General features: G+C 39.3%; 1 protein-coding gene across 9 annotated transcripts in view; it reads right to left on the reverse strand.

Annotated features, from left to right (window-relative positions):
- The window catches only part of DGKZ (diacylglycerol kinase zeta), a 117,725-nt gene that overhangs the window by 24,587 nt on the left and 66,313 nt on the right, over positions 1-26,825 (reverse strand). For 8 of the 9 annotated variants that reach the window (XR_003084883.2, XM_025167681.2, XM_025167680.2 and 5 more), the window contains 23 exons: positions 26,702-26,810; positions 26,180-26,275; positions 22,973-23,050; positions 22,476-22,532; positions 21,310-21,378; positions 20,690-20,761; positions 18,999-19,115; positions 18,695-18,766; positions 17,191-17,286; positions 17,011-17,093; positions 15,555-15,615; positions 14,812-14,925; positions 14,527-14,667; positions 12,454-12,532; positions 12,093-12,148; positions 11,103-11,165; positions 10,796-10,869; positions 10,565-10,676; positions 9,171-9,370; positions 7,905-8,005; positions 7,375-7,454; positions 4,144-4,188; positions 3,791-3,860 (listed from right to left, as the gene is read on the reverse strand). Coding sequence is in view for 8 of the 9 variants with exons in the window: in XM_025167681.2 (XP_025023449.1) it covers positions 3,791-3,860; positions 4,144-4,188; positions 7,375-7,454; positions 7,905-8,005; positions 9,171-9,370; positions 10,565-10,676; positions 10,796-10,869; positions 11,103-11,165; positions 12,093-12,148; positions 12,454-12,532; positions 14,527-14,667; positions 14,812-14,925; positions 15,555-15,615; positions 17,011-17,093; positions 17,191-17,286; positions 18,695-18,766; positions 18,999-19,115; positions 20,690-20,761; positions 21,310-21,378; positions 22,476-22,532; positions 22,973-23,050; positions 26,180-26,275; positions 26,702-26,810 (2,045 nt within the window). In the remaining variant the exon portion in view is untranslated. The remainder of the gene's footprint in view (positions 1-3,790; positions 3,861-4,143; positions 4,189-7,374; positions 7,455-7,904; positions 8,006-9,170; positions 9,371-10,564; positions 10,677-10,795; positions 10,870-11,102; positions 11,166-12,092; positions 12,149-12,453; positions 12,533-14,526; positions 14,668-14,811; positions 14,926-15,554; positions 15,616-17,010; positions 17,094-17,190; positions 17,287-18,694; positions 18,767-18,998; positions 19,116-20,689; positions 20,762-21,309; positions 21,379-22,475; positions 22,533-22,972; positions 23,051-26,179; positions 26,276-26,701; positions 26,811-26,825) is intronic. The other variant, XM_007429809.3, reaches the window with a different exon arrangement.

Consider the following 26,825-nt stretch of genomic DNA (forward strand, 5'->3'; position numbering starts at 1 on the left):
TTTGCTACAGGGGGGACAAAAGCCCCTATTGTCCAAGCCTGTGGGAGAGTCTCAGAGTCTTGCTTAAACTAAAACCAAGAAAGAGCTGAAGCGTGCTAGTGAAAGTGAAATGTGCAGCTTGGAAAGCTTTAAGAAGGCCTTCAGGTAGGGGGCAAATTGCAGCTGGGAAAGAAGTTGGAACAAAACTGTGTTTGTAAACAAGTTTCTGCTGCCCTGCCGAGCACTTGGGAATTCTTGCAAAACACAGCCAGTTGGGTTGCAGGCCCAGCAAGGGAGAAAAAATAATGAAATCAATTGTTATTACTTTGCCTTCTCTTGTTACTCCCCCAATGGAAAAGCTGTAATTGAATTTGATGCACAAAAGGTAACTTTCAATGCAGCATATTCATTGGTTCCTTAGCTAAGCTGGGAGAAACTGTTTTATTTTCCTCAACCTTTTCCTGTAGAGCCATCTGTTGGCAAACGGCAGGATTAATCTAATTCAAGCATTACTATTCAGTCCAATATGGAGAAATGGCAACAGATGCCAATGGTGCAAACGCCTCCCTAAAATTTGGGATAGTCAGAAGGTTCTGTAACTTGATGAAAGTGGAGCTTGTTCAAGGCATTTCCTTGAAGCCAAGATTCTATTTTTCTGAAACACAAAAAGCTTTCTTATATATGCTGTTAATCCATCTAAATGGATCCTGATATTTATATTGTAAAATAGCACTGTTGACTGCCATTTGTTTTTTAGTTCAGACATAAGTGTTGTTCTCTCTAATCTGGAGATGCCAAGAACTGAACCAACAAAGCACAGGTTCTATTGCTCAGAAACAGCCCTTCTCTAACTTTGAGGTTGAATAAATAAATGAGTGGTTTTATTCCAATCTAGTCATCTAGAACCCAAATGATTTAAATGAACTGCAGTGACAGAGTAGAGTGAGTTATCGCTTGTGTCTAGTCACAACTATCAACTAGAAAGCTTAAGGGACCAAATGTAATAGAAGACTATTTCATGTTGGCATATATGTAAGTATCTTACAAATGCTTATTAAGAGTGTTTGAAGCTGCCTCCTGCTCTGATGGTGCTACTTTACTGTTCACTGGAGAGAAAGAGAGGTGGAGGAAGGGTGAGTGAGGGTGCCCTTCCCATTTCCAGTTCCAGTTCTGCTGCTGCTGGCATATAGACCGGATATCCTTTCCTGAAACCAGTGCTGACCTCAAGCAAAAATATTCTCCACCTTGAGTAAACAATTCTTTTCACACATTCTATTTTTTTAAAACAGAAGCCCAAGAAAGGAAACAAAGTAGCTTGTATATCTCCATTAGAGTATTTTTGCCCCCAAACTAGTGCATATAGGTACAGAATATCTGTAAATCTCTCCATGTTTTATGCTGTTTTCTTATGAATTAAGCCAAATTGAGGACTATCATATCTGGGCTGCAAAAATCAGGACAATCACTTGATAGCTTCAGAGATATAGGCAGTCCTCAACTTACAACCACAATTGGGACCAGAATTTCCATCGCTAAGATGGCAATCCTGGCAATCCCTGTCACTGTCATTAAGTGAATTTCACCAGTCATTAGCCAAGGACCCACCCCAATCCAAGCCATTCCGGGCTTGGCCCCTCCAAGCCCTGAGCCTCAGTAAGGTAAGGGACTGCCTCCAATTCCCCCCACCTGCCTATCCCCCCCCCCCCATCTCTGCCCTTTTGGCATTCCTGCACCCTGCCTTGCAGGGCAGCAAGCAGCTCCATAACCGTGTGGCCCTGGGGCTGCTTGCCAGAATGCGGCTCAGGGGCTTCTTGGCACATTGCAGCTCTGGGCTGCAAGAAGCCCCTGAGCTGCAACGCAGTGCAAAGCCCTTTGCAGTGTGACGCTCAGCCTCAGCATGGCCCAGCAGCATGGTGCAAAGCTGCAGCCACCCCGGGAAGCCGTAGCCACCCTATCCCAGCCCCAAACGTAATTGCCCTTGCCACCCTGCACTCCGAGACCCCTGCTGCCCTACACTCTGTCATCCCAGCTGATCTTTGCCATCTTCTTGCTCCCGCTGCTAATGAGGCCTGCCCACCCTGGACCTTTGCGAGGCAGCTGCTGGCCATGTGAGGCTATCTTCCCCAGGTCTCATGAGGAAACCGCCGTGTGCGACCTGAGGAAGAAAGGCTTGTGTGGCCCGCAGCTGCCGTGTGAAGGGCCAGGCTCGGCATGCTTGGTCAGCAGTGGGAGCAAGAAGACAGGGAAGATCAGCTGGGATGGTAGGACATAAGGCTGCAGGTGGCCAAAAGGGCATAAATGGGGGGGAGATGGGGGGGAGTTGAAGTGCCCCTGCGGTCGTAAGTGTGGGCGGACTGCGAAGACCCCGAATTTTGATCACATGGCCACGGGGGCACTGCAACGGCCGTAACTTAGGGAACTGGTCGTCAGTCCTTTTGTTCAGTGCCGCCGTAACTTCAGATGACCGCTGAATGAATGGTTGCAAGTCGAGGACTACCTGTTGAATTTTCTGTATTTCCTTGTCACCATTGTGGTCATCTGGATTATTGCAGTCCAAATGTAGCAGCCTTGTGGTCACTAACTACAAATGTCAAGTTTAACTACACTTATTCCTCCACCAACTAACTTTTCAGTTAAAGTAGGTGATGGGGTATAAGCTCACTGTTGGAGCACATATCTGCATGGGAAGGGCTGAGAAGGAGAAACAAAATTGGGTAGAAACAAAACATTTATGTTTTTGAGAAACAAAAACATAAATAAAATTGATAATGTCTTGCTAGGTTAGGGAAAGAGGCTGAAAGTAACAGAATTAAATTTAACAGAGAAAAGTGAAACATTATTTGCTTAAGAAACAAATATAAAATGCATATGAACACAATGGGTATATTGTAACTGGACCCTCTGTGCTTTTGTACATATGTAAAAGAAGTTGGAATAGTATTGCACTGCAAACGAAAGAGGAGTCAGCATGGCGATGTTACTGCAAAAATAGCCAAGGCAATTTTAGGCTGCATCAAACAGAAATTAATCCCCAAATCATGGGGAGTAATTATTCTGTTTTGGTTAGACATCACCTCAAGCACTGAGTCTAGTTCTTTAAGGAGGTTTCAGAGAACCTGGATCAGATCAGATTCAGAGGAGGGCAACAAAGATGATCAGAGGACTAAAAACAGATTGAAAATGCTGGGTAGATTTAACTTTAAGAAAAGACAATGGAGGGATATATGATAGCGTTCTTCCAATACCTGAAGGATATCACATGGAAGAAGATCAAGACCAATTTTCTCTCACTCCAGAATGCAGGACATGGAATAAGGGATTTAAGTTACAGTAAGGAAGACTGAGTATCAGAAAGAAAGAAAAAATCAACAGGAGGATGGCTCCCGTTTAAACGATCCGTTCAAGCAGAGGATAAGGACAGTCAGCTGTTTGGCTGAGATGCTTTAATTTGGATTCTTGGACTAAGCAGGAGTATTGCACTCAGTGGCTAATATGGCCATTTCCAACTCATTGTTTCTGTGACTCCTGCATTAAATCCTGAAGAGTTCCTTCCACCTGGCTATGTATTCAAGAATAGCCAAAAAATGGACAGGGAAAGCAATGAAGAACAAAAAAACTTTTCAAAGGTGCAGCCGAATGCTATTAATTTCCATGCGGAAGAAAATAAAATCCGATTATGGAAACATTTTCCACTGCAGTGCCTGTGTTAATGGCAAGTTTTTCCCAAGATGGTAGCATGGGAATCTTTGATGCAACAGTTCCCATATACCGATTCTAAAGCTTACGGATAACCACAGACATATGTACTCACAGTCTAGGAAGCACCATTTGGGGGAGAGCTTCTGGCATGACAATATCTTTGGTTTGGCTTCATCTCCCTCCTGGATCAAAATAAATGAACAAGAAAAAAATCAACTCTTCTCTGTCCTTATTTCATCCAGGCCTACTTTTTCTTCTGTTTTCTTTTTCTTACCTAGATAGGTAAACTCCATGCATATATGTTGCCAAATAGTATGGGATAGAACCAGAACACAAAGTTGTACAGCTCAACAAACATGCCCAAAACATCACTGAATAGATAGTGATGCAAGCTAATCATGCATGATGGAAGCAACAGAAGGGAAAAGAGGACTCGTAGTTAAGGAGAGAGAAAAAGATACACACCTGAGGAAATAGATTCTGAATAGTGGAAGTGCAAGAAGGGAAGTCCTGTGGAAAGGGAAGGAGCTGAGTTACCACAACAGAAACGAAGAGCTTCATTAGAGAGCCAGTTTGGTGTAGCGCCAGGTTTAGAAACCAGCAGACCATAAGTTCTAGTCCCACCTTAGGTACAAAACCAGCTGGGTGACCTTGGGCCAGTCACACCCTCTCAGCCCTAGCAAGGAAGCAGTGGCAAACCACTTCTGAAATTTTGCTAAGAAAACTGCAGGGACTTGTCCAGGCAGTTGCCAGGAGTCATCACTGACTTGAAGGCACCCCAAAACATTTTTTAAAAAAGAAAAGCTTGCATCTCTCTGAGATTTGTGGGTGCATGTCATATCTTTGATAAGTCTCTGTAAGTCAATTGTCTCAAGTGATAAGGAGACTTTGAAGAGGGGAACTGACAGTAGAACCTAAGTGCTCAAAAATACCAGCCCCTGTAATTCAAGGACTGCCTATATCATATGTTGCCACTAAATGAAGCAATTTAGTAACTGTCCCTTTCTATAATGGTCCAGACTATCTGAAGAAACTTCAGGACTCTTCTAGACTAAGCATCTGCATTCTTCCTTACCTGGCTGATACCCAAGTACTAGACAAAGAATGAATCCAGGATGTAAGAAAGAGAGAGAACAGAAAGGAGAGGGGGTTAGAAATAAATGAACACCCCTTTCATTTTTTTCCCCTTATAAATCAGGCTTCTAGAGCGACCTTCCCAAACTTGGTGCCCCAGATGCATGGTTATTAGTTGAGCTGGACAGAAAAATTACTGGAAGCCACCAAATAAGAGAAAGCTGCTCTAGAAGGGGGCTCCTCCATACATTCAAACAGTTAAGCCAAAGGATGAAGCCAGCAGGATGTTTTATTTGAAAGAGAATTTGGAGTGTTGCCTGTGCATACTTCCTGGTAAATTGCAAGCTTCTCTTAGAAATGAAGGCAGGCCTATAGTGGGGTTTTAAATTAAAGCAGGATAAAGACAACAAGCAACATGCAAAAACCTCTCCTGACTGAAGTTATCTCCAGATTTGAGAGTGAGTCAGTTATTGTTTTGCAAAGCACTCATCACAAGTAGGAGTGAAACTTTGGAATGTTTCTTTGAGGATATTAAACAATATGGGAAGAAATGTGTACTTATTTTCCTTTATCCATCCTCTGAGTAGTTAGCTCTCTAGAGTATAACAAGAGCAACTACCTCTTTATTGATTATGGATATGTATGTATCTCCTTTCAATCAAGTTCTCTGGATAATTCATATGGATTAAATTATCATATTGCATGCCCTATCTGGATTTCTTTTTCTTTTGCATATAATTTTTTATTAATGATTTTGATTATAATAGTAAAAACTAATACAAACTAAACTTAAAGAAAGAAAATCGTAAGAAAGAATAAGAAGTGCAAGATAAGAGAGAAAAGAAAGAATATGATAAAGAAAAAGAAAAGAAATATATAAAGAAGTGACTTCCAACCTTCATTACAACAAATACGGATAAATTTAGTAACTCTTCACCCCCTATAAGGTTACAGATAGATATCTCTTCATCCCATTTCTCATTCCTTATCTATAAGCAGATCCATCAACTTTTCAATGCCAGTGTTAGCAAAAAGTCTGTAAAGTTTTGCTAGAACTTTGCAAATAAGACATATTTTAACCTTGATCAAATAAACCAACTTTATATGCTTTCCCTTTACTTCTAACAGTCTTAATCTTGAGTTCATTCAAATATTGTTGTAGGATTCGATTTCTCTTCAATTCTTCTTTATTCCATCGCACAGACATCTTCAACGGTTTAACCAGCCTCTTTTGTAGACCCAGTAAGAAAACATTTTCCAGGTCATTCTCTTGGTTTGTCATTTGTATTTCCCCTTTAATTTTTAAAACTTCAGCCAGTTTCTTTCGTATATCCAGTAAAGCGTCCTTTTCCAAATCATTCTCTTGGCCTGTCATTTGTAGTTCCAGTTTCAGTACTTTGTCTTGTCAGACAAAATTTGCTCCACATCTGTCATTCCCTCATTGACATCTTTTGGATATAGTCTATCCATAGAATCAGACATCATTACTGACACTGTTGATATTGTTGCTACTATTTCTGGCTCCATTCTTCAAAGTTCTCGTTCAATATTTCCAATGTTATGATGTTTTGTGCCATTTTGTAAGTTCCAGTTAACCAACACCAAAAGCTGGCTTTTATTTTTTTCCCTTTTACTTAGAACCTTTTGTCTCCTCTAATGTCCAATTCTAAAATCATAAAGTTGCGTATCTTTGTTATGAACCAAGATAGCCAAAATAACTCTGGTTCCCACAAGAAGCTATTTATTGTTTATAGTTAATTCCAAAATCTTATAGTAAAAGTCAATATTCCAAATTTAACTGGACCCTTACTCCATTTGTAACTTTCTTAGGTCAAAAATCTTATTTAACTTTTTTCTGTTTATTTCAAATTCGTTAGGTTCTTAAGCTTATCATTAATTTTTCTTTTGTTCAGAGTTGAAGCTAAACTCACCCAGTGACTTTTCAAACTTGTCATTCTGAAGGCCTCTGATAACTTTAAGATGGTTAACAGATAATTTCTGAAAGTGATTAGAAAGTGAGGCTTGTGAAAAGTGTCCTTTTAAAAGGCTCTGCTGCGATTGCAAGCAAGATGGCCAATTTCTTCATTTCCCAGCGCTCAAACCCAGGAAAGACTGCTGTCCTGCAGTCTCCTAGCAAGAAACAGCTGTCCGGAGCACATGTGGGCAATCTCCTGTCCTCTCCTTATCTGGAGAGATTCCAAAGCACCAGTCTACTCACTGGTTCTTTGGTCTTTGCCGCGGTTGTTGGAACCGCTTTTGCAGAGAAGTCTTCAGTTTGCCATGCCTCCCCCAGATTTCTTACTCCTTGTTTTGTCCACATATTTCCTTTATATAAATGGTAGTTTTACAGCTAAGCCCATAACTCTTTGCCAGAATGTGTGAGGAAGAATTCTAAATTTAAATAAAAATAAAGCTCTTCCCTTTCCTCTATTTGCAGTGAACTGGGAACAAGAATATCTCCTAATGTATTCTTTGCTTTTAACTCCAAAACAAGAACATTATCATTATGGGAGTACAGATGCTGTTGAAGTAAGGATATGCCCGGTGTATGCTGTCTGACGAGTCATAAAAGTGTAGCAAGACTGCGCCTTCCCCTTCCAATTCTTTTTTCAAGCAACTCACCTCTTGAAGCCTTTCGATGTGGGTCCGGCATAATTCCAAATCACTGTCTCCTGGAACCACGATAATTCCTAAAGGCACAGCTGAAAGGTAACCAAAAAAAAAAAAAAGCAATTACTTTTGCCTACTAACCACATTTGCTATGATCACTCAGAGTGCCAGGTATTTACCATGCTTTATAAGCCCATAGGAAATGCTAGCTCAACAGCATCTCTGGGGGAAAAAGGCTTTTCTGTGTGGGGAAATTTACAGGGATATACATTGTGGACTAGATACTTTTTTTAAAAGTGTGCCATTTTTCACATTCTGATGCAAGGGCTTTTTTTTTAAAAAAAGTAAAAACATGGGACATAAATATATTTATCTGATAATATAATGTATCAGAGAGGCCAAAAGAGGTTTTGTTTTAATATTAGCCAGACATTATGAGTAAATGAGTTCAATAATAAATAAACAGCTCCAAATTCCAGATGTTCCTGTAGGGTGTTTGGCCTTCTATTTAAACAAATCCTCAAAGGACACCAATTACTCACAAGCTTCCTTGAGTTTCTCCTTGTCATAGTGAAGTGCCTCATAGTCATGCATGCCAATTCGGCTTACACGGATTCTTAGCCGTTCTGGAACTGGTTGCTGACTGAAAAGAAGGAAGGAAAGAAAGGTGTTTGAAAAATTAGGGAGGATAACACTATTGTGTGCAAGAAGGAAGGAGGAGATACTACTGATTGAGAGGGTCATAGAAGGTGATGGCAGTACTTTCTAACAATAGCAATAATCTCAATGAGTATTATTTCTAACAAACTTCTTTCTTAGTTGTGAACAGTCATACTCAACAGATGCGTGTTGCACACCTAGTCCCCCTGAGTAAAATGTTTAATAGCTACTGAAGATAAAGTCACCTGGACAATGCAGGCAAGCAGGAGAGCTATGTACACTTGTATCCACTAGGATAAGGCTAAATATGAAGGCTAATATTGACAATCTTGTACTGTTGTTTCAAATAGGGAGTAGGGAGATACAAGCTATTGTATATTTGCCCTCCAGAGAATAGGAAATATTGCTTGGAGAGATATAAATGTTTACTTTTCCCAGACCTGCACTTTCATATACCTTGAATGTATTATATGGCATAACTCATTCATCCCAAGTAAGAAGCTGCTAATATTTCCCAAAATATTATGTAATTTATCAGTGTCAGGGTTAGGGAACTGGTGAAACTACTCTCCACTTCCCAACATATTCTGATAGTAGGGCAATGAAATAATTTTACTTCATCAGAAACTTATTTGTAACATCACTTCCTCAATGTTTCTTTTATTTGGTTGCTACAGAATCTAGGATAAGTTTGAATCTTCCAAATAAAACCAACTGAGGAAGAGGGCTATGTTTGTCTCCAAAGATTTTTGGATTTTATGGGTTAAGTAAAGGATAGTTACAGAAACTTTTACACTATTGACAGAGGATTTAATTCTCCTTGATTTCATAATGCCTTCTATAGCCCCCATCTAGTGCTTTCCAACTTGCTGTAAGAACCTGTTTAAAATAAATTAATAAACACTCAAAATTAAACTAAAGTTAAATTAAACTAAAACCATTGGCTGGAATTTCAGGGTGTTATAAAACTGTCTTATAGTCTTAGAACCTTCACAGACATTGAGCCTCAGTGTTTGAGATATGTTAGAAATCCAACAGAAACTGAAGCAAAGCTTGACAATGTAAAAATGAATACTGTGAACTGGTGAGACTCCTTCATTCCTTGTACCTAAGCTCGGGGGATGCTCCCTATAGCCAATAGTACATACTCATTAAATAGAGGCATGGAGTTTCTCCTCTTAGTCTTCTGCACCATGTTTGCTTGGTTGCGCAGTGAAATGCGTATGCAGGAAGCTCCCAGCTTACAGGGTTCCCCATCTACTTGCATGGGGATGGCTTTGGATGTGGTAAGTACCACTTCCCGGCACTGGTGCAACCGCTCTCCATGGCCACCCACTTGCAGTGCTGCCTAGAAAACAAAAAACAGTGTGAAGTGGATGGACTACAGAGACTTAACACTAATAAATAACATATAAACTAAAACTAGGTATCAAAATGGTTTCAGTTCAATCTATTCTGAAGAACCATCCCACATGTGTGTGGACAGTAGTATGCTCAACCTGTGCCCCAAAGAAATACTCTCCCATAAAATGTAATGCAGGAGACGTGAATGTCATAGAAGTACACAGCTGGAAAGGAATGTAAAAGGACATGTAGCCCATCCCCCTTGCTCTTTTGGACACAATAAATCACCTGCTCTTGAGACAATATTTTATTGGGGCTTAGCTCATTCCATCAGAAAGTCTCTCTGAATATATCAGAGAGCTTGGCTTGCCTGCAATTTCCACCTATGTCTCCCAATGGTACGTGTAACTGCAATGTAACAGTGATGCTCAAAAGTCTCAGGGGCATTTCTCAGCCTGACATACCCCAACCCCCCAACACGCACACTCACACACATAGGATCAAATTATCAGGATGTTCTGCATCTTTATCAGGACCCTTGTATGGTGGCTTTAACCTTTTGTTCCCTGCTGAATCTCGATATGAATTCAGTCCTAGCATTCACATTTTGCACTAATGTCAATGGGACCTCTTCATGCAATATAAATTGCTAGCATAGGGGATTAATACAGATTGGGCTTTAATCTCAGTTGATTCCATACATGTGTATCTAATCTAGGCTGGGTTTCCAGTACTGACAATTTGCATTGCAAAATGAAGTACAACTGAAATGAATGGAACCTGTTTTAGTAACTCAATGAAAGTGGTGAAGCTCCAATTCAGATCCGGAATAGAGCAGGGGATAAAAAATTACAACCTTTTATGCCCCATAGAATTAGATCCCAAATCAACAATTGCAGAGGCCAAATGCACCACTGTTTACTTGTGTCAAGTAACTCCTTCTAGGCAGGTTTGCTCAACAAACAAAGGGGATGACACTGCTCTTACTTATTAATTATATTTTGTGACTACTTAATCCATTTCAGCTATTCTGGATGTAACCTGAAGTGTACAGTATGAGAAATTCCTGTTGTGCCAGTAAGCCATTGCCCTTGATGCTCCCAAAGAGTACTAAGGAAATTAATTAATGTATGCACTTCAACAATATAGTTACTTAGGCAGACTAGAGTAAAAAGTCAGAGTAGCTGAGCTGACTTACCAGCGATGTCATGGTGAAGCCAATGACTTCAAGGCAGCCATCGTCATGGCGTTGGGGTTCAAAGTCATGATGCTCTCCAGGGTTGCCCCAAGGCATAGTGCCTGCACAGTACCTATACACAGACAGGAGGATGAAAAATGAACTGCTACAACTGAAAATGCAGGGAGGGATTTAGGGACTGGGAATGCAGCTTAAAAACAATTATTTTTTACAGTGAATATAACAGCCCACCTTGGAATGTTTAGGAAGACGAGGCATTGAGGCTTCAGATCTTGGATTTTGGGAGTCAGATCTGTTCCATCACACTGGTTTTTTAAAAAGAGAATCAGCAGTCAATGTCAAAGGCAAGATGCAGCAACAGACTCTATCCTCTCTATGGGGCAACCAAATTCTCCTCGCCTCAGACTTGGCCTTATTCTCCCAATATTTTCTATAATAACCATCTTCATCTTGAGAGCAAGCCAACCTTATTATCCAAGCCAATAACCTTCTTTCTCCAATATTCTGAAAGAACCCATAAGTATCATAATATACTCACCACCACTTTGATGTGTTTTGCTAAGTCTCTGGAGCTCCCCATGAGAAAATCAGAGAACGCTGTCTACAAATAGAAAAAGGAAAAACTGAAACAGTTCACAGAGTTGACCTACCTACTTCTCAACAGAAACTGAGAGCACAAATTGATTTCAGCCAATTACCCCATTTTTAAATGACAATATAAATAGCAGGGTAGGATATCTGTTTAAGTTGGAATGTTGTACATTCAATTATCCAACATTACAATTATACAACTTCACAGGCATGGTATCTAGTCCCTATTATACATGATTTGGGTAAATTTCTAAGGGCACACCAAGTCCCATTCCACTATCCCCACCCTCTGGCTGCCTCTAGTGCTGAACCACATTGTACAATGTCTCCCACTTTCATAGTCCCTCTCAGGGTATTAAAAAAGATTTGTCATCTTACTGGAGATAGCAAAACTACATTTAGGAAGGAGAAAGCTGCTGCCACTTTCCCCTGTAAGTTGACTGCACTTGAACATTTCTGGATTTTCTTCTTTCATTTTGCTGACAATCTTCACCCCCTATTTTATATAACTAAACATTTCATACAGAACTTTGACTCAATACTAACTGCAACAGAATTATTCAAACTGCTTTTCCAGACAAAACAGAAAAGCTATACTTTCCCATATACACACCCCAACTTCTTCCCCTCTCTTACTCCCAAATTCTGGTAATGCCAATCAAACTGTGCCTAGTTTGGTACACAGATTTTCAATGCAGATAAAGTATTTTTTTACACGTGTATTCCAAAGGAAGCCAATAGCACCTTTCCCCAACTTAGAATGCCTCCACATGTATCAGGACTGTGACTCCTAATATTTCTGGATATGAAATCCCAATGCATCTGGAAGGTGCCAACTTGGCAAAGGTTGCTATCTATACCCTAATAAATAACTTTGGCGGCATATTAAGAAAAAGGTAGAAATTGTAGACTGGGGCATGCATTCTGGTGAACTCACCCCAGCATAGAACATTTTATTCCGAAACCGACTGTTAAATTTCTCTGGATTGGCCTCTGGAGAAAGAAGTTAGTTATCCATTATTATGAGTCACTGGTTCTCAGGAAGATGAGTCTCTCTCCCACTAGCATTAGAAATAACATGTATCTTTACTCCTGGAAAGGCATTAATTATTTTTCCGAGCCAATTGCTTCCAATTCCTAATCACTTTCTTTTCCCTCCCTCCCTGGTCTTATAAATTAAATTACAACCTTTTTGACTTCAGCTTCTCCAAAGTCAAAGTTGTAAATATTTCTCAAGCAATCACCCCAATCCTAGCATAATCTGATGCTTTGAGAGTATGAGACATGTTGACATTTACCTCGAGATTCATGGAATTCCAGTGTCACTCGAGCATCAAAACCAAGGCTGAAATAATTGTTGAACACATCAAGAGGGAGCTGAAATAGACAAACAGAATACCTAACCTAGGATTGGAAGGCAAAGTGATTTTTCTAGTTGGTATATAGATATTTGTATGGAACAAACAAAGCAGTTTAGAACAGTGAACATAAACACGTTTTCCCAATGAAGGACAATGAATGGAGGAAAATAGCAGCCATATGATAATGGCCCTTAGTCACCAAACACCATGAACATCCCATGGCAAAGAAAGGCCTTCTATATTTACACAGCTTTTATATATCTATAAATAAACATTTGCTGCCAGCTTGTTCTACTTTCTATTTTGTATGATAGCTGTTACTTGAGCAGGAATGGATACATGAGATTAGTTTTCTATGACTACACCAATGCCATCTTTGTCTATTAAAGTCTCCTCTGATCTGTTATTTATCGTATGAACATGAAATCCAGAAACTTTTCCATGGGAATATCCCATGGATCTAATACCAAATCACATGTGCCTGAGATTCTCACAAAATTTTCAGAAAGCTGTTTTAGCTGAGACTCTGATAACTAACTCACAGTGATTCTAAACACTGAGAAGAAATTATTAGGGCCAAACTAGGCATCCCACTTATATCCACGTTTCAAAAGGAAAACAGTTTTGTTTTTGTACTCCAATTCATCGTCTTTCCAAATTCCAAGAATGTGTTTGGAATCTGGAACTCCAGAGACTGGGAAGTTCTTTGCAAGGGCAAATTGGAGCAAGGTAATCAAGAATTGGCAACAGTTTAAAGCAGGGTTCCTCAACCTCAGCAACTTTAAGATGGGTGGACTTCAAGTCCCAGAATTCCCCAGCCAGCCATGCTGGGAGTTGAAGTCCACCCATCTTAAAGTTGCTGAGGTTGAACCCTGCTTTAAAGCATTTCCTCCCCTCTCACACACATACAATTTCTCCATTCACAATTGCATTCAGTTGAATGTGTGGAGGAGGAGGAGGAGCTTAAACTGAGGAGAGGACACAGCATTCACAGTGACTCCAGCCCCTTCTCTCTCACATCAAATGTTCAGCCGAAGAACAGAAGGAAAGCTGTACTGTTCTGTACGTGAATGCAAATACAGCTGACTGTGAAATCTGGAAACCTGCTTTATTAAGGCCCTGGATCACATGGAGAGCTTTATTTAAACAAAAGCATTCATGAGTATGCTGTTTTTCTGACTTTTCAATTTAGTCAGGGAGAGTAAGGGACAATGTTGTATGTACAACCCCATTCTCTTGTGGATAAAAGGTGCTTTGAACTGTTAGCCCAACCTTGAAAACCAGAGAGATTTGGTTCCAGAAGCACACTGCATCATGATGAACTTCTTCACTTTTCTGAAGACAGTTTCAATTTATTATTATCCCTCATCCACTCTATTACTGATGATGGCAGTTATTCAGTGGAGATATATTATTACCTGACATTGTTATGGAGAAAAAGATTTGAGTATCATCAGCATTCTGATAGTGGTCAGCTTCAAATAAAATTTCTACATGCTAAGTGTTTATAATTTTGACTGAGTGCAGCGGATCAAAGTAGGAAATTACAGCTAGCCTTCCTAGCTGAACACAGTTGAACACAGAACTGCAAATTTGTCTTCTGTTGCACTTATGATGAATTATGACAGTAAGCTGCTCTATGCTTAAGTATAATCACTGTATATTAGAAGCACAAATTGCAGATTCTAGAGAATATTGTCTATTTTACTGGTTTCAGATTATGCTCAGTGACCATTTTTGCCACCCATTCTTTTCCACTTTCATTTTTAGAATTTACTTCTTCACTGTTGCCCCACAGGATAGAATTCATTAAAGCTGCTATAGAGCAAGGCATATTTTCTGTGATGTCATAGAATATTTTTCATTATATTTAACTAATCTGTAATTATACTGGACCACTATGGAATAAATTATGAAGTATAACTTGTTTGGGGGGGGCGGGGTGAGCAGTTGATCTATCTGGATACAACATTACTACTAACTTAGCAGTGATGATACTGTTGGGCTCACCTTATCTGTTGCTGTTTCATCCTTCTCTTCTGGATTTCCCTCAGGTTTGGGCTCCACTAGTAGATTCCAGCGGTCAAGCTGCACAATTTCCCCCTCTTCTACATGAGACAGGATTTTTGACAAGGGTTCATCAGTATAACCCTGTGGGTTGACATGTTCTCTGTGAGGAACTGAGACAAGGTAGTGGAAACAAATAACTTCCCTTCAATCCACTTAGCTTCGTTCACAATGCTGACTTGGAACATAGCCAAGTACCAAACTTGTAATGAACTGGAAAATTCTTACCCCGCCCCAGTTCAGCGTTCTTGCTAGGTCATTTCCTGTCCCCAAAGGAAGAATGGCCACAGGAGGTGGAGGGTTCAAGCGTAACTGGTCCAAAATGGAGAGGATCCATCCCACCTACTCAGCCAGGAAAACAGCACAGATTCAGACAGAATTTTTGCTGCAATTTCCTATGTCTGCTCAGTTGCTTCAGCTATTTATTGCACTTTCTATATATACATCAAGATGAGCCAACCCCAAAAAGTGGTAAAAAGAAGAGTTACAAAAGATGGGAAGGGAAGGCTTCGTAAGTGACTATGCTATCATCCATATAGGCCCAATTAACCCAACAACTAGCCAAAACCAATTAAAAAGAATCTTTCTTATGAATACTAAGAACTGTTGGTTTACAACTGAGACAGGACTGTAAAGTTGATAAAGGGTCCCAGCACATAGTAATACTACATCAGTTCCTCCAGAGGTTAAAAAAGTAGTAGGCCAGGAGCTAGTATAAACCAACCAGTAATGTAGACAGTGCTCATAGAAATGTCCATCTGTAATATGTTGCTGAATTAGCACTTTAGCTAAAATGTAAACAACTCTGTATCCTTGGACAGGTAGCCCTGAATGCATATGGCTACATTAAGTAATTTGGTGGCCCATTCTTCTCACATAACTTAATGCAATGAAACTATCCAGGTTCTGCTACTGATGCACGTCTACCTCATCACAGCTTATCACACAGGAAAGGGGACATAGTGACTTACTGTACCATCTCCTCCACATGCCAGAATCCGTAAGTTGTGCACTTTACGATACAACTCCAACCTGCACAAAACCCAGAGGTAGCATCATTTATATTTATCTATTGAACTCCACCCCACCCCCCAAAAAATCATGGGGGAATACCCCAGTTTCCATAGGATATTTTCAGAGATGATACCTAGTATGAGGCAGGGACTCAGTAAGAAATAATTAAATATATTTATCTTTAGAATAATTCCTCAGCTTTGTCTGCACTGTTGAAAGAAGCTGCATACCCAAGTAATGAAAAGTGAGTAACTGGGAGTAAGGTTTGTGTTTTGAATTGTACATGTTCTCTCTCTGGGTGTTAGCTTAATGTATTATATTTTTCTTCTTCCAAGGAGCAGAAAGTGGCATGGTTACAAGATAGCATATGGTTACAAGTAGCATATTTCAGTATTGTGCTTAGTATTCAAGTGCAGAACACCATCTAGAGCAGGCAAGGGGAAAACCCAGTGCAAAAGCCAGATGTAGTTCACAAAGCAGCTGCTTTTAGTCTTTAGGGGCCCTGGTGAAATTCTACCTTTTTTTACCAACCCTGGTCCACTCCCCACAAGGGCATGTGCATGCAAGATATGACAGGAAACAATTGTTCCTTGCTTCCTCCTGTACCTAATAGATTTTTTGGTGCTAGCAATGGTATGGAATGATTTACTCTTTATCTGTTCCTTCGCAGATTGCCTTTCTCTTTGGAGCACAAAAGCAGAGAGCAGTAATTCTGTGCTTTCTCCTTTATATAAAAAGGCAGTTCTTCCACTTTACCCAAAGAAAAAGAGAACATTTATCTGATCCTCCTTTCTGTGTAAAGAATGATAGCGGTGGAATAGAGGTTAGTTCCAAGAGAAAGGGCTTCAGGGAACTGATTTTCCTCCCTGAAGCCACCTCACTGGACATCCCCAGGCTCTCCTGAAGATGAGTGAAGAGACCAAATTCATTCCTAGAATGTTGTATTGGATCTGTTTAACCAAACATTCAGCCACAATGTTTGCTTGATCACCTGGGAGAACTGAAACTCTTTTAGCTTGAGTCACGCCACAGGATTGTTTATTCCTTCTCCTTCCCTTTAGAGTAGTATTTTTCCCTTAGACTATTATTTTTTTAATGGGCACTATTCTCTAGCACAGGCGATAGCATGAATGACAGAGGTTGAAAAGTTCTATTTAAACCGTTGAAAATATCTTCTATGAGGATCCCAGTTGTGTTGCATTGAGATCTACACTCAGAAGTTCAACGATGTCAACTCATCAAGCGCTCTTAAGATCATTCACTTTTCTAACTCTAAAGTGCCACTCTGCCCATTTTAGAAGAAAGGCAAGATGGAAATATAATAAATAATTTTGCAATCATTTCAGGTCTGTGTCAGTTGGAAATGACAAATGTGCTTGAGTGAGGTTCAGACTCTTCTTAACTGTTACTCACGCTTCTTTGGGACCTCCTTGGCTGAGATCAAAAACTTGCCGAGGGTTGAGGTACCACATAAAAGATTGGAATATCTTTGTTCCCTAAAAGAATGGAATAAAATAATAAAAGAAATATGCTGAAGAAGGCTAATAGAGGGCCAGTGGTATGTGAGCAATAACGTCAGGTAAGTAATTTTACCTGATTCCCACCACTCTTAGGGTTCACAAACACAAGTAGAGGCTTCATGAGAGGTGCTGGGATGGGCTTGATAACAAAGGGTTTCCATCTTCCTTCCTGAAAAAGATGCCCTGAATTACAGAATGTCAAATGAAGAAATCAGAGGTTTTACCCATGGGATTTACACTGAATGCATGCTGTTACAGTCACTAGATTCCTTGAACTTTTCACAACAAAAAATGGGACCAATGCACGTGACTTAAAGTGCTAGGTTTATTTTGACTAGGAATATGAGCAATAGTTGGGTTTTATTTTTGTAGAACAGGGGGATCTATCTTGCCTTTTTTTGCCAAGAACAAAGATCATGGAAACGATGGCAATCTAAACGTTTCAACTACTATAAAGCCAACCAGGCATCTACATTTCATCTGAAAAGCTGTTTTTAGCTTTTCTTCCCCCTGTCCTCTTTTGGGCTTCAATTCTCATTGTTCTAAGCAGTAAACAATTTCCTTTTGGGCTATCGGATGTAAAAGGGCAAAACATCCATAGAGCTTTTTATCTGAGTAGAGCTAGAAATATTTAAAAACTCAATAGCACTGCTGAATAAGGTCAGTTTTACCTAGTTTTAGTCAATTAGATATTGTAGGGATGCCCACAAGCAAGACATGAGTGCAATGACATCCACTTGTTCCTCAGCAGCCAGTATTCTGAAGCTCCCTGGGGACAACAGGTAGCCTTTGTAACCAATAACTATAAGTTGTCCTTGCTTCTATGAAAATACTTAGTATTTTTTCGAATCAAGACACTATTAACCAGCTTCCCTTGTTGCTTTTTAATACATACTTATAAGGAATGACTAATTTTTATCACTATCTACAAGCAGTTTTACTGCAAATTTGGAGGAAGGTATTTCCTCTTTTAGTATTTAATGTAATAACCAAGGGGTGACAACAGGGCCCACCATGACTCTCAGCAGTCTCATCCCAGCTTGGCCACTGATTGTCCCAGTATCTTTTATCAGTGGAGAGCCACACATTATTCCTCTCTGTGCTAAATGACATTGTCCAATTATCTTCAGTTCTATTGGACTATTTTTCTTCAGTCTTTAGGAAAAGTTACTAGTCTGCAAACACTTTACTATGTTTCTAGGGTCTGGCCAAGAAAAAATAGAAGACAGTTGTTTGCACTGAGTACAGAGGAGGAGGAGAAGCCGGCGGTGGCAGCACTCTATTTCTTTTCAATCAGGCTATTCGCTTGCCTGAAAGGCTTCCAGGCAGCCTCCTATATGCAATCCATGATGGCCCAGGGCTACCAAGGAAGCAGTTTTGTAAATTAAAATGAAGAGAACAGTTCAGTATTAAAATGTATCTTTTCCCCCACTTTGGTCCACTGAATTAACACACAAAGTATTAGCCAATTTCCTAGAATTTTTTTTTCTTATTGCTTCTTTAGGGCTGCCTACTCTTCATTTTGTACTTTATATCCTTCTAGTTCTCAGCTCTCTATCTTAGTCCTAATCTCTGACCTCAGGCCCCTTCTTGCTGGATTTCCGTTTGAAGGATGTCCTTTTCTTCTTCTTACTCGACTTCAGAGTGTTCTAGAGAGAGAAGAGGGAGAGGGACAAAAAGAACAAGTCAGGTAAATCAGGAGTTGATTTAAAGTACCTCCTCCACACTCCAGATGTGTTGGGACTGCAACTCCCTGAATTCTGTCGGGAATGTTGAGTGTTACTCTTAACATATATAGACAGGCCTGGGCCTTGGTAAGGATAAATGGATTTAGGGGAGGAATTTAGATTGGGATGAAAGAAACCTAAAATTGCAACATACTTGGGGATGCCGGACACGCAAAATCCAGGTGGGGGGGATGACAACAGCAGCATGTGCCCCCAATGAACAGGGTTCTTCAATGTGCTGCAGCATGAAGCATGAAACTTTACTGTGATACTGAAAGAAGCAAAAGAACAGAACTGATTAAGGACAATCACGGTCCCTGTAAGCCTGTTTCCAATACTGAGCTAGTGTACTCCTGTAAGCAGAAAGGTCTCGAAGTCAGATGGAAGTGCTAGGCTTCTCACCCTAGGCTTGGAATAAATCTCCTGGGACTTCATGGTTTAGCACAACTCCTGGGCCTGACCTGGATGAAAACTCTCAGACATGGCTCAACTAGATTAAAATAATTAGAGCAGGCAGTAACAAAGCTGTAACACAACAGTTGATTATCCACTGCTATGCAAAGAAGTAAAAAAAGACTCCTTCAGGAGTTTTAACTTGAGGTTTCTTCCTCCTGCCCTACTGAATAACCAGAAACTTGGCTCAGCGCTTGGTGGCTTTGTAGCTGAGAGCCACTGTACATTTGGCCTGGCCTGAGAACTTCTGGTTCCTGTTTTGCCTGCATGAACCCTTACAGGAGGACTGCTGAGATGGTGGAAAAGATGGTACAATTTCAGAATACTAGGGAAGTGGGAAGTCTCTGTATCTCTCTCTGCGCAGGAGTTACATTTCTGAATGCACTCCTGTGTTAAAGGAAACACATATGCTATACAGAATATTAATACAGAAGCGAGTAACTAGCTGTAATCTATTATATATCTATCTACACCCACAAAAAAAGTCCTGTTTTTTTCAAGAATAGTATCTTGCAACTCTTCTACATTCAGATGTTTCTCACTGACAGACAAGCCAACAACACTCCTGGGAAACATATAAGCAAGTGAAAGGTGAGCGACTAATTTCTGCCCCTCAGATTTTACATGTAGTCCTCATTTACTGCCTACCTTGTTTAGCAACCATTCGAAGTTACGATGGTTAAAAAAAAAACAGCTTTGCCACCAATCCTCGCATTTATGACTATCACAGCATCCTGCAGTCATGTGATTGCCATTTGTGTGCTTCACAACCGGCTTCTAACAAGCAGAATTAATGGAAAATGTGGAAGTGAAATTGCAAGTCGTGGCCATGTGATGTCTCACTTAACGAATGCAGTGATTTGCTTAATGACGGAAGCAGAAGTGAGATCCTAAGTCTGGCGCAGTCACATGATATTTCACTTAGTGACCATGGTGCTTAGCAAGAGAATAGCTGGTCCCAATTGTTGTTGGTAAGCAAGAACTACCTGCATTTTAATTCCCCAATTCCCCCATACTGTACAGATCTCTTCTCAGCCCCAGTTTTTCATTTTTCTCCTTGAAGAAGAAGCACTGCATCCAAGAACTTATGATGATAAAAGCATATATATGAAAACAGTTTTGTTCAAGAAAAATCATGATGTAAAAACTGATAATTGCAAAAGCTAATAATTTGCAAAATTATTAGTGATGCAAAAGCTAATAATTCTATAACTAGTATAGAAATGAATGAATGATTGACTGAATGAATGAATGAATGAATGAATGAATGAATGAATGAATGAATGATAAATTTCAGCAAGTAGCATGTTGTTTTCTGGGGTAAATGGAGGCAGAGATGCTTCTGTGTAGAAAAGGAGAATAACTTGGCAAACAGATACATGCTGCACTCACTGCTTGCTTACACCAGGAACAGCTGATGGCTACGATTTCCTTGCTGTGGAAGGCGAATTTCTGCTGGAAACCCTGCACAGAGAAAGGAAAAAAAGGAGAAAGGGGAAAATGATTCACTTTTATTTTATTTTTTTTACACTATAGTGAAAAGCGTAACATCTACTAAATAATAAGAGTTCTGTTTGTTGCAACAGAAATACATTTACAAATTTTGTACACAAATGTCTTTCAATCACATGATTCTGGAACTTCCTGAAGGTTAACTTCTGGAAACCCACTGAATAACCCCTGGAATTTGCAGTGTGATCCAGAGGAGATATAGTTAAACAGTATATGGGAAAAACCTATCAGAAAAAAGTCAGAAAGATAATAGTTTATAAAACTCAATCACATTGTATACAGTATCTTTTTATTCTTATTTAGTAGAATAAAGAATATTATAGATCTGAATAAAGAATAAATAGATCTGAAGCAGAATCTTCTGTGAAGATACAAGTCCAATATAGTTTCTCACCCGCTCCAGACTAACTCAGCTCCTCTAAAAAAAACCTCTCTCTCTCTCTCTCTCTCTCTCTCAAATTTGATAAGATCTTGATACGCATATGCATTGTTTTCCGCACCTTTCCACACTGTCGACATTTCCCTTCCTGGCGTCTCCGGTGTACCCAGTGATGCCGCACAACAGTAGGCTACAAAGAAACGGGAGAGTGAGTTCAGGAAAAAAGAAACAAAGGAACAGGAAGGAACACAACAGCTTTCAGTGCTGCTAAATATTAAGCTGCTGGTGTACTGGTAAGAGCTGGCAAATGAAGACAGGCATTAGATGCCATTCACAGTTTGTTCATGTTGGGAGGTAGGGGAAGTGTTGCATAAGTGACCTTAGGAATTAATTCATACACGAAGATTGCCTTTGTTCTTCATCCAGCTTAAAGGCAAGTACTGCCTTTCTTATCAAGTACAGATGCTGCCTGGTGTTTTTCTACCTTTTACTTCCAGACTGTTATTTATACTACACAGGTAGCACAAAATGCCGGTCACATTTCCCCAAATGGAATGTAGTTCTGTTCCTCTTCAAGAAGGAAGATAAAACATGGCTTCTGAAGGCTTTAAACAGCATCCACGAAATACAGAACCATGCAAAGATGCTGTCAATATTGTTAATTAAACATTTATACAGCTTGGGAATTAACATTCTGGAAAAAGTGTTAAAATTAATGCACATAAACAAAAGCTATCTAATGACTGGAAAAGTTCAACTATTTTTGTGGCAAACTTGAGCTTACTTTCAACGTCACTATTCTTATAAGGATTCACATGTTATACTAGTAAAATATGAAGTATGAGATGAATGAAATGTTATATTTATAAAACAGTTCATTAATACTGCTTCAACATATAAATACCTTAAGTAAAACTTCTTTTAGTGGTCCTGCAGCTGGTATCTTACTATTTTCTTGGTTTAAGAAAATTTATCCATGATTATTACATATGCACAATTTTTGAACCAGAGACACTGCTTAGCACAAAAGTTATTACTTCTCACTATCTGAATACATAGATTCTCAATGATAAGAAGAAATGGGTTATAGTATCCTTTTTATTCTATAAACATATTTATATTTTAGGTTCATGGAAGAGTACAGCTTCAAACTTGGCTACAAATTCTCTGCTTCAAGACAAATTTAAGCCAAATATTTTAAATGCACTGGGATGAAGCTGCGTATTTTAAAAAATCCCCCACTTTCAACAATGCTGCAGAATCCTAACTAGTTCATGCAGTTCTTACCTCCCGGATATTCCTTGATCCAGATTCTCTAAAGGAAGGCTTGCATCGGAAATTAATCTGAGGATTTAACAGAAGGAGAACTTAATCCTATGAATAATAGTCTATTTTGATATGAATTTTTTTCTGCCATTCCCCTCTTTCAATAGTTATAATGAAAAACTAAGCAGAAGAATGTATGAAACTATAGTATACGCAACTTGAATTCACGTAGCTCAGTATGGTCTACTTTAAATAGCAGTAATTCTTTGAATGTTTCTCATACAAGGTATCTCCCAGTCCTCCAACCCAGTGTTATTTAACTGGTGATGCCTAGATTTAACTGAATTTAGATTTAACTGAATCAAGGGTCTTCAGTGTGCAAAACTAGGATCGAGGAATAAGAAAAAGAGTTTAAGTCTTATGAATTTATCCTATTAGGCAAACACGTATTCTTCAGATTTTGGTTGTGGCAAGTTTTCATCAAATACAGCAGAGCATTTTCATGACACTCTACTCACTTTCTCTAGTTGTTCTATGCAGGGTGTGTGGACTACAATTTTGCAGGCTGCACATTTGCGCTTGGACATAGGTTTTTGCTGCAACAAAGGAAGCATAATATTTATATCATCAACCAGTGTCTGAGAAGATTGTAAATTATCCAGAAAACCAATTCTATGGAATAAATACCAACATAAGAAACCTGCAGATAAAAGCCACTTTTTTAGTCCACATGTTTCCATCCCTAGACACACGCCAGGCAACGAAGACAGTTACTTTATAAACGGAGCATAATGTCTTCCTCATTTCTTGATCATAATTTATTAAATGGAATCCAGGAAGAGGCAAACAAATCTGAATGAGATTGCAATCCCCCAAACAGAAGGTTCAATAAAGAGATGTCTTGAAATATATTTTTTTATCTATTTCTGCTGTGAGCTGCCCAGAGTTATGTTTTAAGATGGGTAGCCATAAAACTCTTTTAAATAAATAAATAAATTCATAATTCTGTATCTTGGATATAAACATATATGTCAGTTTTAAAGCATCATGGAATAAACAAATAAATTGCAAACTAATAAAAACATTAAATGGACCAAATGAAGTCTTGTCTGTCAGTTCAACATTGGACTTCTGACTACTTTTTCTCAGGTTTTTCTTTATTAGGAAATCTTTCTCGAAACCTTTTCAAGAACATTCACTTTTTTAAAATTACAAATACATGGTACATATTTATTTTGCTTTGTTTAATCTAAATTTTAATGCCAGTAAATATAAATACAATTATTATAATAAACTATTTGAGAAATATTTGTACAATAGTAGGGGAACATGTAAAATTTGCTTCTGCTTTTAAAGAAAAATTCTGGGAGAGAAAAAATTGTCACCAATATTCAGCAGAAAGCATGGTGAGATTTTGGCAGGCAGATGAACACTGCAGAATTATCAACATATAGTTAAACCTAAATTTTACAGACCATTCAGCAAACTTTGGATGCCACAAACAAAATTTTGGTTTGGACTTCACCCTTAATAATGGACAAACTCTTGTTTCTCAAGCATTTGGGACAACTGATGTAATTATGCAAACGAAGTAAAGTAGATCAATTTTCTAAATCCATATTTAATGGACATTTGTCTCCAACAGGCACAACTTCTCCCAAATGGGTTGTAAAATTGAGGTTTTACTGTATACATTTATACTGATTCAGATAAGTAGCCAGGTATGCTAGCTGATCTAATCTCAAATGGGCAGCAGTTCTACCTCTAACCTTATTTATTTATTCAAATTTGTTATAGCCACCTAACTACAATAGACTCTGGGCAGCGTACAAAACCACAAAATCCATAAAACAGATAAAATGTAACAAAACAGCCCAGGCTAAAATGATCTTAAAGCAACACAAATCAAACAAAATAGCCCCCTGCAAAATACAATAATACAGTAACCCCAGGCCTGGGACCAAAGGCAGGTTTTTAAGAGCTTTCTGGAACCCTAGGAGAGAGGGTGCTGTCCTTCCTAGAGGACCGATATATAGTTCTCCCCTATATAAGCCACTGCCTTATACTGGGATGGGCTTTCTTTCTTTCTTTGTCTGTTTGGGGCTACACATCATCATTACAATCATCATCATCTTCATCATCATCATCATAAAAAACAACAACAACAACCCTGAATTTTCAAGGGCTACAGGGATTTGGAATGCACCAAACAAGGCAGATCTGAGATTTCTGGTCCACTTTGAAGGAGAGCTGGGGACAGACTTGAAATAAATTAACCCAATCAGATGCTGTTCTGGATTCTGAGTTGTCTCCTTTCCTTTCACACTGCCCAGACATAATTCGCCATCCTCTGGGTTCTAGCAAGCACACTCACGTTCCATCTCCTTGATGATATTGTGAAAAAGGCCACTAGTGCATTTGTGACTCATGGCCTGGGATCTTACCTTGGCCTGCATATGCCAACTTTTACACTGACTAAGCCTGTAAGATATTCTTGTTTTGGAAGTTATCTTGTTAAAATAAAGGGGGAAAAAGTTGCTAAAAGATATAATTTGGCTGCTAATTTGGGGGGTGTGTGTGCTACTTTGGGGGCAGGGCAACATGCCCCATGGATCCATAGTTAGACAATTAATAGTTTAGCAGAGGTACTCCTAGATTTTGGCAAAATTCTCTCCATGCCCATTTCCCACTGAGGTAGAACTTGTTTTCCTTTGAGTGTTTTGCAGAAAAGGCTGTGAATTTTCCTATGCAACTAAGATTGTCCAACTTAATATAAATTCACAACTCCATTCCTCATATAGAAAATGAAATTAAAACTGTAGATTTTACTGAAACTGTTTTGTATGGGGCTTTTATAAAATAAACAAGTATTAATACTAAAGCCACTGGAAGGATCATTCCCAAGTTTGGAGCAAGATGCCACCAATATGTTGACAATTCTGTTTTATGTCTCCTTTCCTACCTACTATAAAGACTGGGAGAATAAGCTGAAGCAAAGTTCAGAAAAGATAGCTCATTCTATGGATTTACTTCAAGAGTCAGGAGGATGCACTCTTCCTTAAGAAGCAGGCTTGGAAAATGAGAGTCCTCTTGGTTCCAGCATTGACCCTGAACGGCTGCATATCATCAGTGGTGATGATGGCATTCTATCAACTTCCACTGAGAGACCAGATGTGTCTTTCCTTAAGTCCAAGCTACCTACAGAAGCACATACTTCTGTACTGTCCACTGTGCACTTTCTATTCATCAGTTGGACACCTCTGGCAAGTTCTGCCACAGGAGCATTTGACACTAGTAAGGAATTTAGCTTTTTTCAGGATGGGGCTCACACTGCAGAACCAAATGCCACTGGGGCTGAAGGAGGCCCCTGTTTGCTAGCACTTAGGAGGCAGCTTAAAGCTTATTTATCCAGACTGTTTAAGATTATTGTTATAATTTTGGAATTTTTATTTATTCAATCTTTTATCAGCTATTTAAAATAATGTTTTATTGAATTGTTGTAAACCTCTTAAAGCCATAAGAGAGGTGGACAACATATAAAAGCTTAAATCAATCCAGTAAAATGGGCATATTTTCTTTTTCCATGTATCAGCCTCAACTCACCAAACCTATTTCTATGCCCTGTTTTAATAATTTCCATGTGTATGATTTCTCCACTAGATGGTGATACAGTCTCACATACTGTTGAAGTTTACTAGGCAGTGACAGTTTCTTATACAACTTACCAGCATTTTTGACACACAGTTTTGTTCCCCCACGTAGCAGAAGTCCCCAGAGACATTGGTTTCAAACCAGATGTGTTCCCCATAAACTGCAGACTCCTGAAAGACAGAGGCAATTTAGACTCCATGCAAAATTACATTTAGTTTAGAACCTGACCAGTTTTTCATCATCATCATCACCAGTTCAAGGACTTACTTATCTCTTAAGTTCAGCCCCATAATGAACTGGGAAGTGGCACATTATCTTAGCCATACTAGAGACACATCCTTCTGGTGACACATTATAGCTACAGAGAAATGGGAACATGCATGGACCACATGATAGGACATCATTATATTTCATGCTTCCACTTCTCTATGTTACTCTTGATCTCAAGCAACTTGATTGTGAAGCACCCTGAGGTCAAATATACTCCCTGCCTCTACTCCTGAAGGCCAACTATGTGCAAACTTGCACCATGCATGATACTTGCAGCTAAGCCAATGGTGGAGAAACCATCTGTTCTTACAGGAACTGGAACTTACACTCCAGTCGACAGAGTTACGAATCTCCCTCTCTGAGTCACTTCTTAAGGCAAATATAGGGGGTGGCTGGGCTACCATGTGTTGGAGACCCGACTTGGCAATGGCTTTTCTGAAAAACAAGAAG

The sequence above is a fragment of the Python bivittatus genome, unplaced genomic scaffold (genome assembly GCF_059951505.1).
Source record: "Python bivittatus isolate LINGU-HERP-01145 unplaced genomic scaffold, Pbiv_v1 ctg000480_np1212, whole genome shotgun sequence".
NCBI classification, from domain to species: Eukaryota; Metazoa; Chordata; class Lepidosauria; order Squamata; family Pythonidae; genus Python; species Python bivittatus.